The sequence below is a fragment of the Haemaphysalis longicornis genome, unplaced genomic scaffold (assembly GCF_048455015.1).
Source record: "Haemaphysalis longicornis isolate Haplotype H1 unplaced genomic scaffold, Haemaphysalis longicornis Haplotype H1 scaffold_4, whole genome shotgun sequence".
NCBI lineage: Eukaryota > Metazoa > Arthropoda > Arachnida > Ixodida > Ixodidae > Haemaphysalis > Haemaphysalis longicornis.
The window spans coordinates 17598554-17619708 of NW_027526361.1; the positions used below are offsets into that span (position 1 = coordinate 17598554).

At 45.6% G+C, this 21155-nt stretch overlaps 1 protein-coding gene across 3 annotated transcripts in view; it reads right to left on the reverse strand.

Annotated features, from left to right (window-relative positions):
* Positions 1–21155, reverse strand: part of LOC144178327 (synaptogenesis protein syg-2-like) — a 228704-nt gene that overhangs the window by 17593 nt on the left and 189956 nt on the right. For all 3 annotated transcript variants that reach the window (XM_077706082.1, XM_077706084.1, XM_077706083.1), the window contains exons 6-11: positions 13276–13560; positions 10011–10301; positions 2790–2933; positions 1448–1475; positions 985–1076; positions 238–380 (exon numbers count right to left, since the gene is read on the reverse strand). In XM_077706082.1, coding sequence (XP_077562208.1) covers positions 238–380; positions 985–1076; positions 1448–1475; positions 2790–2933; positions 10011–10301; positions 13276–13560 — 983 coding nt within the window. The remainder of the gene's footprint in view (positions 1–237; positions 381–984; positions 1077–1447; positions 1476–2789; positions 2934–10010; positions 10302–13275; positions 13561–21155) is intronic.

Here is a 21155-nt window from a genome sequence, read left to right on the forward strand (position 1 = left end):
CATCTCACCTTGCATCTGCACACTAGTTAAACGACAGCGGAATGTTTACTATGAACGGGCGAAATTCCGCAAGGCAAATGTTGTCCCTTAACGCATTTTAAGACTAAATACCACAAGGCCCAAATGGAACCAAAATAGCGCTTTCAATAAAAAAAAAAGGACAAATGGCATCACAAAATCATGCGGGTAGACAGCGAAGGCATACAAGGGTCTTCAAATTTATATAGGCGGACATACCTGCTTCGTAATATAGACACTGGGACCCAAGGTGGCAGCGAAGGTCTCTGGATATCGCTTTTCCGTCCCATTTTCGTAAGCGGGGCCTCGATCAGTGATATGCGTTTCCACGTACTTCATCTCAATGTCCGAATAGTCCGAACCTGCAATGGATCACTGATGCGGTTACCCGATTCAAACATTCGGGAGAATCACTGCATTTTTCAACACCGGCTGTGACCATTAATACGATTTACGGATTCAGATTTCATTCCCACCCGTTAGGAGAAATTTCACAGCTCATGACAAAGAGGAGTAAAATTGCTTAAAGCTACCTTTTCACTGGGGGTGAATAAGCATCGAGGAGAAGAGAGGGGGGTTTATTTAAATCATGACTGAAAACTACAGTAAAGAATTAACCACGATGGTACGCCTTTTCGTCCTTCGAACGCCGTATTAAAACCACTGTTAAAGTTAAGCATTGCTACCTGCACTGCTTAATAAGCCGGCCACAATTACTTCTAAATTTTAAACAAGTAAGCAAGCATGTTCAGTTATAACTAAACGTTAACCGTTTTACTCAACAAAGTGGCCAAAACAACTTATAAGTACAGTCGATGCAAACAAGTGTATCGAGAAACGTTTTACAGTTTTCTGCCCCGAGTGGTTGGGCTTTGCCACACCATTTGTTATTGTGCGGAAGTGCACGCTTTACAGGGGAGGCAGATGCGACGCAAGAGAGAGCGTAGCTGCCTGGATCGAGCTTACCGATTCCGTGGTTCCTTGGTGGAATAATATCCGGACATTTATCTTCGACCTCAGTGATGTCTACAATTTCTTTCTTTAAAGGTGCATGTGATCTGCAATGGAAAAAAACACATCACGAAGTCTCTAAATAACTGCTTACTGTGTTTTCTTTTGTCATCGGGGGTACAATCTAAACCCTGTTCTAATTCTGAAATAGACGAAAGATAATAAAAGAGCGAGAAAGCGTGAACAAGAGGAGGTTGACAGAAGAGAATTGAAAAATTTACACTCATGCGCATGCAAAGTTTTACCCAGAATAACTCTTTTCAATGGACTTACTTCGCTCTTGGGCGCGCCTCACAGCTTTAGCCTCCACGTTGAAATATACACGAAACGCAAACTCACGGCCTCAGGAAAAACCCCCAAAGGTTTTCTTCCGTTTGCGATTTCAAATAAGACGGGACATAAAAAAAACTGCACTTACTTGTCGTCCTCTTTTCTTCTTTTTCCAGCTTTGAGAGCGCCGAAAGTAAGGACAAAACAAACATTCGTATTAAATTCCACCACTGTTACCAAAACGTTCAGACGTTTACGATTAGCTTTAACTCACAGCAGGGAGAACGACTGTTTGGTGCACTCGCTTCACGCTCGAACTCCACTGAACAAATACTCGTGTGAATCAAAGCTTTTGGCACACCATAATTCAACGCTGTGTCATTTTACCGCTGAATTTATCTATGTTCTTCAGCACTAGACCTTTAACTAGAGCAGGAGCCATGAACTACAGGTTAACGCTATTGAAATATAGGGGAGGGATACGTGTTCATAAATATAGGCTGAAGTTTATGTACGAGATTTGCAGTGTGTCCGATGTAGGCCTCTTCGTGTAAATATTTAGCTTAAGGACGGCAAACACATAGTTTGCAAAGGCAGAAAGTTAGGTTAGTTGGTTATCTGACTGCATTTTACTAGCGCCTGTAGAGTTCGGATGTATAGAATAGTCCCGAAAATAGAAACTGTTCCTACTTTGCTTCTAACGCACCACCTTTGGACGCTCGTTAAAGATTTTTATGTGTGTAAAGATGGTGGCGACACACAGAAATGCACTCAAGAGGGAAATACACGCATTCGGTTTTTCTTTATGGCGCCTCTTGTGTTTTTGTTGCGCCTCGAAAGTGAATAGTCTCTGGAAAAGTCTTAATCTGCTGGTTCATGAAGAACTGCATTTTTCTTTGATCTTAATCATAAGTTCACTTCTATAAATGTAAGGGATGCTCGGGCCTGCTGTCTTTTGATGTACCAGCAGTGCCTGCAGTGCCCAATTAGTTTAACTTCCAAATCTTCGGACGCGAGAGAAATACAAGAACATCCGAGTGCGTGGCATTTAGCAAACCAAGATCTCAGTACATATATACATTTTTCCAGTGCATTTTATTAAAGTGCATCTCATAGCGCGGGTATCAACTCTGTATGTGAAGCACAAACTTATCTCTAAACAATATGGCTGTTGTCATCCCACGTCTCATTTCAGTTTTATGACTTTGTATGGTTAGTTTCTTTTGCCCGCTTGTAGCATATGTATGTCATCATACGGGTAATAACAGTTGCTTAGCTGATTACTTGTCGGGCGCGCATTCCTTCAAAGATAGAGTCACTTAGTTTTTCCTTCCCTTTATTTCGTGGTGATACGCTTACCCTTCGTTTTTCTCGGACAACTCGGTCTGCTTTTTGCCGGAAATCATTGTGTTTTTTTTTTGACACTTCCATATCGAGGTGATACGTGCACTTGCCCTCCCCTAGAAACGCGTCTGTAGCAAGGAAGGTACCTGCGTTCTTCCTTTTTCCCGTTTTGACCTTCATGATGACGATGATTGCGATGGCGATGAGGACTAGAAGGGCCACGGCGCCGAGCAGGATTCCCAGTAGGGGACTCGACGCGGAGACCATGGCCGCCTCTCCCGGAAGTAGACCTAATGCCGGGATTAAGAGCACGCCATGCATTATTACCCGGTTACTAACCGTCAGAGTGCGCACTGCGCAAAGACAACATACACGCGTCAACGTAGTACCATCCGCTCTGCCTTACGGCGGAAAATGTCTGCGTCGAGTTCCGTGCTCTCAGCCTTATTGATCGGTGCTGAGCTGTCCCTATAGCGCTCAGCCTTTGCTTTTCGTGCAGTTTTGCGGAGGCACCTAAAACCACGGTCAGCCAGTAGGTGAGTAACGTATTTCCGTTTTCTGCAGACAGTTTACTGTGACGGCTGTAGGGCCTACCAATGCCTACCTGGGCTCCCGACTCACAGCAGTTAACAACATAACAACAGCGAGCACGTTTAACCGAAATATGCGTGCCGAACGAAAAGCGTGCGCTTAAAATTGTACAAAAAACGCACATTTGTATTTATGGGCAACAGAAATAAAGCTTTATGACGGGTACAAAAACAACGATTTAAAATGTGCATGTTGCAAATGCTAACCAAGGGCACAATTAATTCACCTTTTTTTTTTTTTTTTGAAGAGTCATATTGTTCTACTGTTGCTGCCAATGTTTATTGTAGTTATTACCTCTGTATTAACTCATCGAGGGTTCCGGTACAGTCACTGACTTTGGGACCCTTGTTTTTAACATTTTTACATATGCACTTGAATAAACCTCTTTTTCTTCTTTTTCTTCTTCAATCGGGAAATTATCGTTGCTTGGTTGTCGTTTATGCGTAGCGAAAATGAAAAAGCTCTGGTATAGAATTGCACAGTTTAATATTGAATATTAGGCACACCTAACGATCGTCATTCATATCTTGTTTGCTTTACCTAACGTAGCCGTAGTTTTTTCTCTTTTTTTTAATGAAAAAATTCGAGGACACTGAAGCACTTTTTATGAGTTGGGAATACAAAAACATTCTGTCCGAATGCCGCTGAAAAATTGTGGGTGTTCGGCCGCTGTGCCAGCTCAGTAGGGCGTGTGTCTGATATTCCCCTAAACCACACACTAACAGCTACAGCTGCAACTCTCCGCTTTTACCCGCCGCGGTGGCTCAGTGGCTAAGGCGTTGCGCTGCTGTGCACGAGGTCGCGGGCTCGATTCCCGGCCGCGGCGGCCGCTTTTCTGATGGAGGCGAAAAGCAAAAACGCCCGTGTGGACGAGATTTCGGCGCACGGCAGTAGTCAAAATTAGTCCGGAGCCCTCCAGTACGGCGCGCCTCATCGCCTGCGTTGCCTCGGCGCGTTAAATCCCACAATCAATTAAATCAACTCTCCGCCTTCCACGTGGCTCTGCATTGCATAGCAGGGAGGTCTTTAACTTGTGTTTCTGTTCTATTGCAATGCAAATGCCTTGCACTACATGACTTTCTCATGGCGAAACCGCCGCCATTTCTCCTGTGCTGCTCTCAGTTTTTTCTACGCCCCTAGAGAAAAGAGAGGCAGATAAGTTAACAGTTTTTCACCGTACACGCGCGCTGTTCCCACATAGCAGCTGCAGTGACGCAAGTTATCTGTGCAAGTTATTTGTAGAATGCGGAACACCTCGTGCTTTGAAACGCTCCTGAAGGCGCCGTAATTCTGCCCCAGGCGCCAATGCCGATTGCGGAAAACTGCGTTTTCGCGCAGTGGGCTGTTGAATGCTTTCGCTTTCAAGCTGTGGCATTGGTGTTAAAATTGTAGTTATTCCGCTAGGATACTCAAGACATGATGTACTTGGAATGTCGCTAACCGCCGAAATTCCTTACAATTTTTAGTGCCCGGAATTCGATTTCAGTAGGTGCTGTATCAACGATTCCTACAGATTGATATCGATGATTAAGGTAACTTTTGAGCATTTTCAATGAAACCCCCCAAATATCATACCTCAATAACTTTCTTAAATCGCTTTTAATAGTAGATCAAATTGTATTCAATCCAATGCCTATCGTATATTTAGGAAAACCTCGGTTTGTATTTTCTGTTTTCTGTTTTCTGTGTTTACAATTTCATTTCGTTTCACTTATTCAACGTTAAGCGCACAAATGCACTTATTCTTGACATGAGTTAGGGCTTGCCCAGAGGGGGGTCCTGCTGTAAACAGAAAAGACCTAAAAGCAAAAAAAAAAAAAAAATAGGCAAGAAAAAACAAAATTCAACGCGCAGGCAACATGAAAGTTATGCTGAGCTACAATATTAACACAGGGTGCAAACGCCACCATGACTAAACCCCAGTTTCCTCATGCAAATAAAATATTTTAGTTAAGACTAATACTGCAAACCATCTCACTAAAAAATGCCAAACTGTAACAAACACTAGCAATAATTAAGTGTTGAAAGGGGACCATGAAGCTGCCCAAAATTGACGTAAATATTAAAAGAATTACGGAAAACACTTGCAATCTCGGATATAATAAAAACATGCCCAGTTGGAACATTTTTTTGAACGTTCTAGGCCATCTTGCCTTAAGATATCAAATTACCGTAAGTCATACGACTAATCCTTTCATGAATAAAAAAGCGGTTATAGCTTTATAGACCGATCGTTCTGCTTTTGTTCGTAAAGCTTTCAGCCGAGACGGCGTACCACTGCATTCTACGGGAATGATCAGTTAGTGAATTTATTTTCATGAATAACGTGAACAAATGCTTCAGGGTGCCATTTCGGCACTAAAGAAGCCCCCGAAAAGAAATTTTCCCCGCTTTAAGGAATTAATCTGTTTGCTCCTTTAAGGCGGCATTCATCCAATTCTTACGTTCTACTTGTTCTAGAAAACGCTGGCAGCATTAATGCCATTCCTCTGTTCTAATTGCTCTAGAAAACGCTTATTTTCTCACTAGTTTAGCTCTTAAAAAAACGTAGAAAAAGGCAAAACACAAAAGCGGCGTATTCAACAAACGCACTGAACACAAGGTACATTCAAACCAAGCTCAGAAGCCCAGTAAACCAGGAGAAGAGAGAATGAAACAGAGGATGCAAACAAAAGAGAAATGAGCCTGCCTATGAGCTCGGTTTTGGCCGAGACTAGGGTGGAGAGAGCGAGGGGCACGGCGGTGCTGATTCCCTTCTCGTTGAGCGCGAACACAAAGACGCCCACGCTGGAACCGGGCTCGAGTCCGGTCACTTCGAAGGCGGGTTCGTCGGCGACGATGCGCTCGCGCAGCCTGCTGCCGACAAACACGTCGGCGCGGAAGTGCACTGGCAGCGGCCACGGCTGCAGCGAGCGCTCGCAGCGAACGCTCAGGCTTGTGGCCGCCACCACGGGAACGCTGCAGTTCACGGGTGGATTTGGGGGTCCTGGGAAGCGCCCCACACGGCGCCGTCAGCACTTGGGCCCACTGAAACCTGCCGCCTCTCCCCCTCCCCCATGCCGAAACGACCACAAAGAAAAAAAAACAAAGAAATGGCAACCGGGGGCGACAGTGAAAAGGAAAACGAAAATGGGCGGGTAAAATCAAACGTAAATCAGAAAGCTGCTTCAGAAGAAGGGCCTGCCCAATCTCGAGAAATGCTTACTATACTGGTGGAGCTGTAACACCCCCCTAAACGCTTACTTCAAAGATAACATCTGTAAGGGACTGGTCGTTCATATTCGCATATTCGACATGTTTTAGCCTGCCAGTGACCGGACACACAGCCCAGCTTTAGGATGCCTAGAACATGGTCCTCAAGACAAACGGCTTGAACGTCTTTGCGCCACTCTGAGGACGAGGCCCTAGAAGATCTATGGACCAGATGCCCTGGCCAGGCGCCTCTGCAACACCGGGACACGAGCATGCTGAAAGGCTTTATCTCTCTGTGTGTGTAAAATGGAGCCAACCTGAAGTGGTGGCCAGTAAAAAAAAAAACGAATGCAACTTCTCGGTGAATGCTGCGAGACTTTGACTTGCGTCCGCTACAAACATAGGTGTAACTCGCTAAGTGAAACCTTAAGCTATAGTCCCCCCCCCCCCCCCCCCCATAGGGTGCGGGGGGTTGCTATAGTGTATGGGTTCGAACCAATAAGGGTATTTCATATAGCGAAAGACATTTCGCGCAATGTATTCGAGAAAACTGAACAATAAATGAGAGTATGTCGTAGCAAACACGCTTTGGTCGAAATCATAAGTGCCCCTAGTTAAGGCATATAAACCAATGAATTAAAACCCTAACTTGAATGTTTTTCATCGCTGGAGAAGGAGGAACACATTTTAGACCTGTTTCTTCACGCCGGAAACAAAATGGTGCAAATTGTTAAGCGTGCAGCGGTAGTTCCACTGTATATAACGTCACGCAGAGTTCGCAACTGTCGACTACGCCTGAACGTTGCTTTCCCTCGCCGTTTGCTGTTCACGATAGGCTGGGCGGACTCAGTCATTGTGCTCCGTGTGCTCTGTAAAAGAAGACATAATGCTACTGCCCGCAGCATGCAACTCAACGCGAAACAGCGAAAAGAACTCTTGCGCGACTGCTACGAGAAAGCTGTTTAGAGCTGGATCCCTTCTTCGTCTGAGGCAAAATCACGCTAGTGCGGCACAACGAATAAACGCCCTTTTGATATTTTGTCTGACTCAGGATTCTTCGAGATTCTTTAACCTTGATCTCCTCAGATTTTTCTCATAATGCTGTAAATTTTGTTTTCGTCCCGAACTGATTTCATTTTCTTCTTCCTCTCATTCATTGTTACTACGTACTTCTCCCCTCTTTCTTTTCTTTTTTCGCCTCACTATGTTCACTCCGTTTGAAGTAGCAAGACCCGCCGTTTGTGGTCTTAGCCTCTTCAGTGTTCAATAAGGCTCTCCCTCCCTCCCTCCCTCCCTCCCTCCCTCCCTCCCTCCCTCCCTCCCTCCCTCCCTCCCTCCCTCTCTGTCTGTCTGTCTGTCTGTCTGTCTGTCTGTCTGTCTGTCTGTCTGTCTGTCTGTCTGTCTGTCTCTCTCTCTCTCTCTCTCTCTCTCTCTCTCTCTCTCTCTCTCTCACACACACACACACACACACACACACACACGTCTTCAACGCCTGACTCAAGCAGTGGTGGCCCTACGCCCCGTGAGCTGTCCGAAAGTAGACTAAGTGCAAACATAACTAGCCTCCACAGGAAGAAACTATTCCAACAAGGTACTATGCTCACATTACAAACATGCTCTTAAGACTTGGGCACCGACGTGCGTTATTTTCAGCAATCAGAGTAATCACTTCGAAATTTGTGTGCTTGTGCTTGGGTGGTGCGCAGAGGGGGGCAGCGAACCCGATATGGGAACATAAGTCTACCTCAATTTTTAAAGCACTAAACGCCAGTCCTAAGTGCACTTCTTTAATCCCTTTAATGAATAAAGCACTAACCTTTTAAGAGGAAAGTTAACGTAAGAAAAAATGCTATTTTCTTAGCCATACTTGAAGCCTGTTCTGAAAGTCCCCGTCGGAAGCTTTTAGGCGCTTAGAACTTAGACGGCATAAAAAGGTATTTTGCGCGCAGACTTGGATGGAGACCCCGCATCTTCTCAAGATCGGGTCACCTCTAAAGAGATTATAAGCTTCAAGTGGCCACTCATGTCGATGTCGACACGGAGATTGGGAAGCCGTAAAGCCACGTTGCCCAAGCTCGGTTGCTTAAGCCGCTTGTGCTGACCAAGCGGAGGCAATTTTCTCGAATGAAACCGCAGGCCGGCTGTATGAAATGCGGGAATAAATTACGTCGTTTCCCTAATGAGACGCTTCTTCGTCACCCAAGACGAGTTCTCTTCATGCGCAATCCAAATGCAAATCAGCACAGTATAAAGTGCGTATGCGTTTGCGCCAGAGGGGCCTCGACGTCTCGCCAATTTACGACGAAAGCCCGCGTAGCCAGCCTCTCTGAGCCCACGGAAAGCGTCGCCATCTCGTTACATTAAAATTGCCCGTGGAAGACTAAAATCGGATTTTACCTACAGGTCGCACTTTCGCAAATGCAGTGAACAAGCAAAAATTTTGTCACCAGCAAAAATCGTCAATGAGATCTTAATAAATACATGCGTTGAATACAGCCCGTGTATATTTATAATTCTCACATTGTAAGTAGTTCATAATACATGTTCGTTGAAGCTGAATTGTACACAATAAGTTCTTATTCGCATATTTACAGACCACGCTTTTCAAACCATTTATTCATTTTATTAGTCGTGTTAAGGTTGGCATGGTTTAACTTTTGGGTATCAGTCGTAATAGTTGCGAATAAAGTGGCATAGAAATTCAAATAATAGTCTACAGTGCGTACTCATTTTCCCTAGCTAATCTCCTGTAAACCAGGCCCCTTTAATAAAAAGTTTACTAATTATTATCATTAATCGCTAGGAAGACATTTTACGAGGGGCGATTTAAGGAGTTGTGTATACAAGTATGAGGGCCCCTTGTATCGAACGCCATGCATCGTCTTTGTAAAGTTAGCTTCACCGTTGTACACAAACGCATTGCTAGCGTATCGTGTCACGCGCTGTTTTCTTTCGAAGTGTCTAGGGTGCAGTACGACGGCACTCCAGCCAAGCGCTACAGCCGTGGCTAGAGTGACGTCCGACAACACTCGAATTTTAAGACGGGGCTGACCTAAGCAAGAGGTCTGCCGTTGTGGCGCTTAGGTTCCATTTTAGCTTCTTGATACGAAGGACGGTAGTTGAAATCCGGTTCTTGGCATCCTTTTTTTTTTTTTTGACATCTTTAGTTTAAATTATAACTTTTATGGCTTAGGTTAGTTTTCCGTGTTTTAAACGATTTCTTACTAGTTAGGTTATGTCAGGTTAGCTTGCGTTACGTTACGTTACTGGAGTGCGAAGTAGTGCCAGAAGCGGTATTTTTTCATTGAAATGCCGGTGGATGTCGCTTTAGTGGAGTACTTATAGTACCCTCGGATGGCACTCCAGACACAGCGTTTTCCTTTATTATTTTTCAGTTCTTTCTTATCGAACAGGGGGGCACCAGTCATCTACAACTACACATTTATAATGATTACATGTGGTGTCTGGGCCAGCTACGCGTTTGTTTAGCAGATATAAGGCGTCACGCTAAAGGTGCCGCGCTTTTCGCTAGGTTAGTCGCAAAACAATGCTTTGAAATAAACAGAAATGACGGCGCTGCTGACCTGCGGGGACGATGTTGAAGACGCAGGGAGTGGCGCCCCTGCCGAGCGAGTTGGAGGCGATGCAGAGCAGGGCTCCGTAGTCCTCTCTCCGCCGGGGCGTGTAGAAGGCGGAGCTGCTGCGGGGGCCCGACTGGTTGAAGGCGATGATGTCGAGGCTCTCCTTGCTGTTGTTGAACTGCCACGTGAAGGTGACGTCCGGAGGGTCGGCCTCCACGTCGCACGTGACCTTGGTGACCTCGTGCCGCGCCACGTGGTACACCGTCTTCTGCTTCTCGCGACACTTGGGGGGGTCTGCCACCACCAGCGTTTGCGGGGCAGGGGTAGGGTTGGAAGAGGAGGAGGAAAACACGCTAGCCTCTTCATCGATCGAGGCGTCGTTTCGGGGCAATCAACCGGAGCTAGTGATGTGGACGAAGAAGTAAATGTCTCGAAACCAAATTTTACGGAACTGAACTGTATAGGGTTTAATGTTATCGCGAGTTCTGTTTGAATATATGAAATTGGGCATTAGGCCCTTGTGGGCTGAAAATGTAGGGAAAGAGAACAGCTGTGGACGCAAAAAGAGGCAAAAAGAATATACCCCCCGGCTTGCTGTCTGAGAACAAGAATTTCAAATGTAAGGAAAGAAAAGGGGGAATAATATGCGCTTTGAGGGAAATCAGAACGAACTACCCTCGTAACCATTAAAAGTTCCTACTTTGACAACAGAAAAAGGACGGACTACTTGTCCTACGCCTTAGTTGGCGTTCGGACTGTTGGCTGTATTTTTTAACTACACATATTTAGAAACATTCCTGATTGAATTAGTTCTTGCGTAACGCCCAGCCGAACCTGGTGTATCTAGAGACTTGAAATTTCGCGAGCAGATTCCTAACATGGCGTAGGGGCTAACGAGTGCACATTTTTGTAAATTAAAACCCTAAGATTGTAAAAACGCCTAAATAGTGTTGTCTCGAATTCATGATTATCCCACAGGCCCGTCGAGATATCGAACTGGTGTTCGCTCATATATGAACTCTTACTAATGTCTAGAGTATAACTTCGCGGTTTGCCTCGCGCAGCACAAAATGTGGTGAATCTGTGTTTTCGGAAACACACACACACTGATTGATTGTAGGGTTTAACGCGCCGACGCATCGCAGGGGATGAGGCGCGCCGTAGTGAATTAACTTTGACCACCTGGGGATCTTTAACGTGCTTCGAAATCAAACACACAGCCATGCACACACGCAGGCACGCGCGCCCACGTATAGTAGCGAGGGCAGATGAGTGCCTCACGGCGTAAAGGCGAAGCCTATTGTTTGAGATTACAAAACGTAATGAGATGTGCCGCAGCGGATGACAGCAAACTTTTGTTCACAGTGTAGGAAGTCAGTAAATACTTTGGGCGAGCTCAGTATTGGACAAAACGTGCCGCAAAATGTCATCGGCATACTCGCCGCGGTGGCTCAGTGGCTAAGGCGTTGCGCTGCTGAGCACGAGGTCGCGGGTTCGATTCCCGGCCGCGACTGCTGTTTTTCTGATGGAGGCGAAAAGCAAAAACGCCCGTGTGTACGAGATTTCGGCGCATGTTAAAGATGCCCAGGTGGTCCAAATTAATCCGGAGCCCTCCACTACGGCGCGCCTCATCCCCTGCGTTGCGTCGGCGCGTTAAACCCTACAATCAATCAAAATGTGATCGGCAAGCTATACAGATGTTTTGAGCTGCCGCTTTCACGTTGCCACTACGAGGAAGCGCCCACACACGCTGCGGGCACACGGTAATTTTTTACAGCTATTATCAGAGGCCAGCTACTTAGAGAGAAAGCCGAAGGGTACTTTTTCAGCAGTTAGTAGGGCTTGTTTACGCGGACTAATTAATTTCGCAGTGCCTCGTGAGCTCTAAAAGCCCCGTGGAAATGCAACTGCCCACTAGGGTCTGCAAGGGTCACAAGGCATATCGGAGGAGGCTTTTCACGTGCTTTACAGGAACTACAAAAGCTTCTGGGTCTTGTATCGTCTATATATAAAGCTGAATTTCTTCGTTAAAAGTTACCACCGCCATGGGCGAATAGGTTAACAGAATAATGGCACGCATGACGGCTCCCTTTGATGCCGATGAAGGGGAGGAAAAATATACAATGCAAAGTGGGAGGTACAAAGCTTTCAGAATTTCTCCGCTCATCAACTACCTATGCACTCTCTGGCAGAAGCTTAAAGCGCAGGAAGGCGCTTGAATTCATTCAGCACTGATGAGAAAAGCGCACAAAGGTAGTTCTGCCGCACTTCCTGTCAGTCATGCATCCTGTTTTTTTTTCAGTTTATATCGGGCATGCGACAGAAATTGTCATCTAGGGAAACCTGAGCTAATAGTTCTCGCGTAACACCTCTCTAGTACAACGACGAAATAAAATGAACAGAGACGAAAAAATATGAATTAGTACTTAATTTGGTCTGCGAACTTTGCTCCTGAATATTATATAAAATGTAAGAACACACCATGAAAACAATGCGAAACGGACAAAACCAACACCCGTGACAATTTGCCGATTAAATTTCAGCGCAATTAAGTGGCAGTGCAAAAAAAATCAATACGGCGTTTCAAATTTTAGACGCAATGGGTTTAACAGAAATGGTTTGCGCGTTAAAGATTTCCAACGTTTATTTCTATCAGGTGTACTGGACCGTTTCGATGCACTCGAAATTCATTACTCGGAGTTAAAGCCTCGGCCGTTAGAAGTTTAAGTACAAACCTTTGTTGCATTCTGCTAGAGTTCACGTCACCACTCACACACACACACATATACACGGATGTGTACGCGAGTGTGGGTGCCCGAATGAACATGAGCAAATTCGCACGAGAACGGGCGCTTAGGTGGGAATGGACGCGACTCTCTTTAACTAAACCAGTCTTGTGAAGTAAGGATGAAATGGCTATGTACTTTTATTCGGCTGTACTTCTATAAGTAGGAAGGTTTACCAGTAACTTCGGGGCCGATACTTGTCCAGGGGCACGACTCCTTGATCATGGCCCCGGATGACTACCTAAAACTTTGAGCACAAGCGAGCCAGTCATTTCTCCTAAATGTTTTTAGAGATGGCCATTTACTGCTATAACATTAACACCCTGTATGTACGGACTAGGCTTCACAGACGACTGCCTTTGAAGTTAAAAGATTTTAACGACTATAGGTCCGCCATATTGGCATCAATGGACAGCCCAAGGGTTCCAATGGGAGTTGTGGGAGAACAAAACGTCCGCCGGCAATGGGATGGTGGCACTCACAGTAAACCATGAGGAAGACCTTCTCGGAAACGCCGTGGCCGAGGTCGTTGGTGGCGGCGCACTGGTAGTGGCCCGCCTGGTGGCGGTGCAGGCGGTCGATGACCAGTCGCACGTGCTCGATGCGCAGTCCGGGGCTCGGGGCCAGCTGCGCGCCCTCGTGCAGCCAGCCGACCTGCTTGACCGGCGGGTTGGACTGCACGTTGCAGTCGAAGTACACGCTGCTGCCTTCGCTGATCTGCTTGCGGGCATCCAGCGTCACCAGGTTCAGCTGCAGCGCGGGCTTGACTGCGCCACAGAGGGGGACGGGTCGGGGCACGAGGCCGCGAGGTTTGTACCGGGAATTGGCCGTGACCACGTGCTCTGATGAGACTAACCCGGGGGACGAATGGCAAGGCATGATTACCGTACTGGACAAGCAGAGTAGAATCGTGGGCCTGAAAAGCATTATCCATGGAGAAAACTAAAGTAATGCTTAATAACCTAGGGATAGCACAGCGGTTTGAAATAGGTGGCGAGGCAGTGGAAGTGGTAAGCGAATATATCTACTTAAATTAAGTAGTGACCCCTGATCCCAAACACGAGCCGGAGATAACTAGAAGAATAGGAATGGGGTGGAGCACAATCGGCAGCATATTCAGATAGTGATTGTCAGCCTAGCATTGTGCCTTAGCAAGAAATTGCATGACAACTGCACTTTAACGGTACTCACCTACAGGGCAGAAACTTGGAGGCTCACTAAAAGGGTTCAATTTCATTTGAGGGCGACTCAGCGAGCAATGCAACGGAAGATGATAGGTGCAAAATTAAGGGACAAGAAGAGATCAGAGTGGGTCAGGGAACGAACGCGTGTTGAGGACATATTAGTAGAAATTAAGATGAAGAAATGGACGTGGGCAGGGCATGTAAAGCGAAGGCAAGATAATCGTTGGTCATTAAGGGTAGCAGAGTGGATTCCTAGAGAGGGCAAACGTGGCAGGGGGCGGCGAAAGTTAGTTGGACAAATGAGATCAAGAAGTTTGCGGGGATAAATTGGCCGCAGTTAGCACAAAACCGCGATAATTAAAGATCTATGGGAGAGGTCTTTGCCTTGCAGTGGGCGTAGATAGGCCGATGATGGTGACATACTCTGATAACTGATCAATCAGCAAGCCGACCTATTATCAATCAATCAATCAATCAATCAATCAATCAATCAATCAATCAATCAATCAATCAATCAATCAATCAATCAACCAATCAATCAATCAATCAATCAATCAATCAATCAATCAATCAATCAATCAATCAATCAATTAATCAATCAATTAATCAATCAATCAATCAATCAATCAATCAATCAATCATGCAGTCAATCAATCAATCAATAGTCACTCATTTGTTAAAATTTGAACTGTAACTGTCAATTTAGTTGAGCGCTGGTGAAGAAAAAAATTGAAAGAAGGCCTTAGATCCAAAAATCAGAGCGCGAGAACCACGACAAAGAAGTTCGACGGGGAAGCGCTAATCTTGTTCCGTCGTGATTATTCTCGGTCACTGTGTTTTTCGCGCTCTAATTCTAGGAATAAGTATGCACCGACTTGCCCAACAATGTGTTTTACTAAGAGAGGATCCCTCCGGCTGTTGTTAAAGGCACGGAGGAGCATTTAATTACACAATCGCTTAAAGACACTTGCGTGAGTGGTCGTATCTCTCGTTCGAAAAAACATGCCAGTGGGGTATGGTTATCATGATTCATATTCGCGAGCACCAACTTTCGTCGGTAAGTCCTTGGGCTAGGTAAGTAAGGGCGCATGGATAAGTAGATACTAGGACACAGTAAAACGGGTCCGCCGATGTTTGCTAATCTTGATGGGCAGTCCTGACTGCTTATATTCTTGGTTTATTAAGTGAGTGGCAGTGAGTTGCGATTGATATCAAAACACATCGTTCTGTCATCGTAAATTTAGTTAACTATCTGCAGCTCGTAACTAATTTCAAGAGTAGTCAAGCACAGTTAGTAAACGGGGTAATATTTCAGCTGCGGAGCAGTGCGGGTCTGTATTAAAGCTTCGCCCGATGCGCCGTGACTTAGGTTTTAGGCCTGGGAGGTTATAGCTGATGGGGGCGAAATATACATGCCTGAGTGTATGTGGTTTTAGGGCACGTTTAATTAAAAAAAACACAGATAGTTTAGTCCTCCACCGCTTCCAGCCTCATAGAGCAAGGAAATTCTTCCCGCACTCAAACCCAGTTTCGAATCTTGACAAATTCCGCCCCTCCGCGCATGGTGTAATCGTGCAGCAAATCAGCGAATCGCTACTTGTAATTCCAAATGTGAAATATAAAAGCAGAAGGAAATGTGGACAAGTGAATGCTCATTAATATGTGTACAAATTCCGGGAAGGTAATTAATTTACTTCTTAATCGTGTAAGACCAGCAAGGTATAGGGCTACTCAATATTGGACTCGCCATGTAGTCGTTTCAACTCTGGACGTATTATGTATTGAACTAATGACGGTATATGTAGATGACTCGGCGATTCCTGCGTTCAATTTTGTTTCGAAGCGCCCTAATCAATATACTGTTTGGTGCTGTTGACGTTGATGCTGTATTTGTTGCCATACCCGCAGAAAGAGCAGCGGAAAATTACAGCATTGTGAAGCTATTAGATTGGTTTCCATGCGCGTGCACTTTTAATAACGTGGGAAATCCTGCGAGCGGACGCAGCTGCAGGATATGCGAGATGCAAGTTTCGGAGCCTTGGAGTGCAATTTATACTACCTCTGTTTGGCCTTCCCGTACACTAAAAATCCATTAAGGATCCTCGCAGCCTTTAGGGTGGCATTGAATTGTGGGGTAACTAACCGGGCCTCGTTCCTACGATGTTGATGCAGCTACTGCACCGAGGTCTAAACATTTGGAGCCCTGGTACAAGCGATGTAAGAATATGCCCGAAGGTTTAACGTAGTTCGCATAATGCGCTTTATCGGGGTTTCTTAAGGAGCACTGTTTTTCAGAAAACAAAGCCTGAGAAAATAGAGGACCCTGCGTGAGCTTAGGCCGAGACAGTGAATATATGAAAGGCGTTTTCACAGGCGGCCTCGAAACGTGGTGTGTTTTTTCCGGTAAGACCCGCGCAGCTTTCGACAAATAATGCCTCGCGTGGCTGCGCGAATGGAGACTGGGGTGCCCTATCTTACAAGAGACTGTTACGTGCATCGTATGCATACAAAAGGCTGGCATTTTCTCCCACGAGCTGGCGCGCTTTCTTGAGAACTCCTAGAAACGACAGGCTTTGTCTGCTGAGAACGGGAAATAATGAGCCGGGGGGCTAAATGCCGCCATCTGTCGACACGGACACTAATATCGGCGGGACATACTGGCTGAAGTATGGTTATTGCATTCCGAAGAAATGAAATCTGAAGTGCAGCGGCACGGAAGTTTATTTGCTATAAATATGGCCATGCTGGTACAAGCTTGTGACTAGTAGTGAAGTAGTTTCAACAATTACGTTTCATTTCAAAGGTTAGTGCCTTTTCTTTAACACGCCGAGTATTTTCACTGCTAGTGTGTACTTTCCAGCTGGTAGGACACACACGAGATCACGTCCCGAGAGTTCGCTAATCGGCTGCACACCCGCCACCAAGAGGGGCGTAAAAAGTATCCCTTTTATTCTGCTAAAATACTATACCCAAAAATGGAATTGATGGCTGCTGCCATTTATTTTAAACACTCAGGGTGTAACAGGAATTAATATCAATAATAAGACGGAAGAAAGAGAGCATAACAAGTAAAATTTCTTTGTGCTAGATAACGGTTCTCGCGCTACTTGTAATGCAGTAGAGCCTAGATAAACGGTACTTGAAGGGATAAAAAAAACGACCGAGAATTTTTGTTAACCAGAAAACGCACACGAAGTGGTAAACCCTGCCGAAGATTCCGTTTCAGTGTCGTTTCATCAAATAAAGAGTGTCAGAAGCTACGTTTTCACACAGGAGGGATAGAGAGAGAAAGAAGAATATTTATTCTAGAAGCTCCGCCTTACGGGGCGGTGGCGGCTGCCCACAGGGCCGCCGGCAACTGGAGGCATCGGGAGGTGACTAGCACCTGTTCCGAGACCTTGGAGCTCCCATAACGGTTACAATATATGGGCTTAAAAACGTAGTTGGAAGAACGTATACGCTACTTTAAATGAATGGCGAAACAACAGTTCATCTTAGACTGTGTCGAATCTTGCACCAGCTTTTTTCCGATAATTTTATCCGTGGCCGCTATAGGGTGTCCATGCAATTTCAGGAAGTTCCTCAGTTTGGGAGGGAAACAGAATTGAAGGATTGCTACAGCGGGTGAGCCCGTTCTGCACTCACAACTGACTGAGGTGTTCCGTTTATCAGGAGTGAGAATAATGTTCATTGCGTGCTACTGTGCTATTTTCGCAAGGCTTAATAAAATTTCTATTAAATCCTAGACGGCTTTTCCCCTGACACGAAAAGTTCATTTAAGCAATATTTGTTTGTCCATATTCTTGCGCACTGGATTAGATAACAGGAAATTTCTACATTGCTGCGCAGGCTATAATGAGGCGGCGGAAGGGGGGAGCAACTTTTTTTTCGTATTATTCTTTGGATTTGGTGGTTCAACTTAACACTTTGTTGAAATGGCTGCATCCTTTTAACGGCTATGGTTCCCGACACAAACCAAATAGAGTAGCCCACAGACGTGGAAAATCTGTCTACAGAAAAGAACTATGGTTAAGGTGCGGCGTGCCCTACAATGTTTATACCTCGTATACTTTAAAATAAGCTGGAGCAGCCAGTTGTGCTAGCTGTTTTTTTTTTTCGACAGGAGTCAACATTATTGCATATTGCTATCGGAGTTTAATGGGTCTTCTTCGAACTGTGTATTAAAAGAAACAAAGTACAGAAACAAAAAGTACAGAAACAAAAAGATCGAGCTTGGCTACCTTATTTATGGGTAAATGTTACCTCCACTGAGCGCCGTTAAATGTGTGGCGAAATGAATGACGCTTGCATTGAATGTTTTTAGCAATCTGTCTTTATTGAATGTAAAAACGCTGCAGTTCCAAGTGTAAACTATGTGAGCCCGATCTAATTAACGGTGGAAGAATTAACGGTTATATAATGAAGAGTAGCGTGAATGGTGTATATAATTAAGAAGAACTGCAAGCGTATCGTGCAGGGTGAACTGGCTCAGAGAGGCGTTTGGCCCATTCGTGTTCTTCTGAAGCGACCGTAGGTGCGCGCAAACTCACTGAAGCAGCGTCCCTAATAACTACGGCGACGGAACTACTGAAAACTACGTCACTGAAAAACTACGGCACCATTTCGGCGGTGATAAGCAGACGCGTGAAAGTGTCAGACAAACACGCTTATAACCTCACCAGGGCCCCTAAGAGAAAGAAGGGACTAAGCCGCCTGGCAGCAGCTAATCCGTAGGTCGGGCAACACGGGGGAGATTATGTGAACAATGCCATTAACTACAAACTCCGAGGGCCGGCGGCAGCAAAGCGGAAGCCTGCCTCCGGAATCCCCCCAATGCCCGGCGATAAATTTTAACGGGTTATTAAATTAGAGCCATCGTCTCGGCAAACTTTCGGGCGTCAGCCGCCGGGCGCCAACGGCACGCTGCCGGCGGATGCGCGCTCATATCACCAGCTCCAATCTCGCTTGTGGCACCCCGGCCAGCTGAATTGGGAAGCGCGACCGCCACGGCGAAAATTTTCCGCATGCAATAAGCATTCCCCCGAGGGATAACAGCCGGTCCTTCTTGTTTCAAGCTCCCGCTTCCGTGGCCTCGGCCTGCCGGGCCAACGTATTACAACAAAAGCTCTCGTTAGAAGAGTAAACTTTCACAGAGCCCCCACAGGGACGCCTGCACACAAGGGGATGAAAGAAGACTATCGGCTTAGACGTATAATGAAATTGCGTCCCCCTATAATGGGAGCCGGCTTTTTGAAAGGCCTTCAAGCGCTTGCTGCCAAAGCTAATGTTTACGTTTATTGATAATTATTCACACGCACACACACACGAAAAAAAATGAATAGCTTTTTAAGAGGCAAACAGAAGCTGGCTTTGAGCGATTATAAGACGCCAGGGAAGTGCAGAGTTGAAATATTTGCCACTACGTCATCCAAGTTACCGAGGTAAAAATCCGGTACAATGAGGCATGTGCTTATGTATCACGCGAGCGGAGTTATTGATCGGCCACAAGTCTTGCACGGAACTTGGTGGGCGGATAGCCCCAGGAATTGCAATGGCGCTCATTTTAGGTGTTTTCGGGCACCTAATAGAGCCTTCTATGAAAATCGCTAAATGACAAGCAGAAATTATTCAAGACCAATTATTTTATGTAGCTTCGGGATTGATGTACCCCGTGCGGAGCTGGCATTACAAATTATAGCGTTGGAAGCAGTGCTTGTTTTAAGATCAAAGGACAGGTTTCTTCTGGCCCAAGTCTATTTATCCGATTAATTTGACCGAATTTTCTTCGAAGGCTTTGAAAACGTACCTCTCTTACAGCTATCGGTTGAGAAAAGAGAAAATTAAATCTTGAGTAAAGGCAACATCAAAATTTGAGGGTGGCCCCACAGCGGGGCCACAGATTTAAGCGTCAGCCGCAGTTATTATTATTTTTATTGTTCGAATAATTTATTGAAACTATCGATTTAATCTAATTGATTAACCGAAATTGTAAATATGCCTTGCCAGTTTTTTTAAGCCTTGGGAAGTCTCACCCTGTTGTCGCGCGCCCGTTCGTCAGGTTTGTTGCCTACAGATAACTCAGAGCGTAAATGCTGCATTTTTTACATTTATTGGACGTAGTTAGAAAACCCCATCAACGCATTTGTGCTGCCCTGCTCATGTGACGACGCTGCTGAACAGCATGTTGAAATTGAGCTAACTCACGATATGACTTATACTCGGTTACAACTCAAGAACGGCACCACCTCATGTAGTGTATCACTCCGCCAAAACGCCGAACCCGCGATGTCAGTGCGCGCGCGTTTTGAAAGGGGTTTGCTATGAATGCGTGATATCGTCTGCCTTGTCTCACGCAGTTTTTTTGTCGTCACTGGAGTCGTTTATAAGCATATGAAGTCCAAAAAATCACGGGAACGGCTCACGCCACGTTCAAAACATTCCCAGTAACGCCCTACTTGCGCCGCGCGGAGAAACATCCGGCTACGGTGATAAGGCACAGCGGCAACTTCTGGTGCCGTTCTTAAGTTGTCACTGAGTATAGTAACAAGGTGCAAGGTCCGAAGTCCCCGTGTGTAATGTCTTGCTGCGCTGCCTGTTCTGAATGTGTCAGTTATTTGAGAAGATGAGTTAACAAAATTTTCCGGTATCAGATGTGCGCAACGACTAGAAGAGATTTTTTGTAAATGGCTGTAAACTGAAATTCGCGACTGGAAGTGATGTCAATTTTGGCTGGGACGAACCATTTATAGCTGGCGATGACATGAACCACGGCTTCATGCAGTGCTGTGATGTAACGCGAAGCTGGTGGCGGGACTAGTTGGTCCTGAGGCCCAAGGAGGATGAGATTCTCTAGACCGTCGCGTCTTGCCCAGTTACACTGTATCGCTTTTTCCTTGACGTCCGCCAGTTAATAGAAGTTCAGCCGCGGTAGCTTCATCTATGGCGTTATGTTCAGGACGTAACTTTTTTTTTCGTTTAAAAAATGCTCTATCCGCCCACCTTTGCAAAAAAAAAAAATCACTCCAAAGATGCTAGCAAGCGCTTTCTCAGGCGTTCTCCCAGAATTCGCAAAGCTTAGCCTGGTGAGTTCTCATTTTAAATCTTTTTTCTGCTTATTTGCGTTTAAAGCTTTTAGGCACGCATTTTATGTCCGTCCGAAATTACATGCACCAGACCAC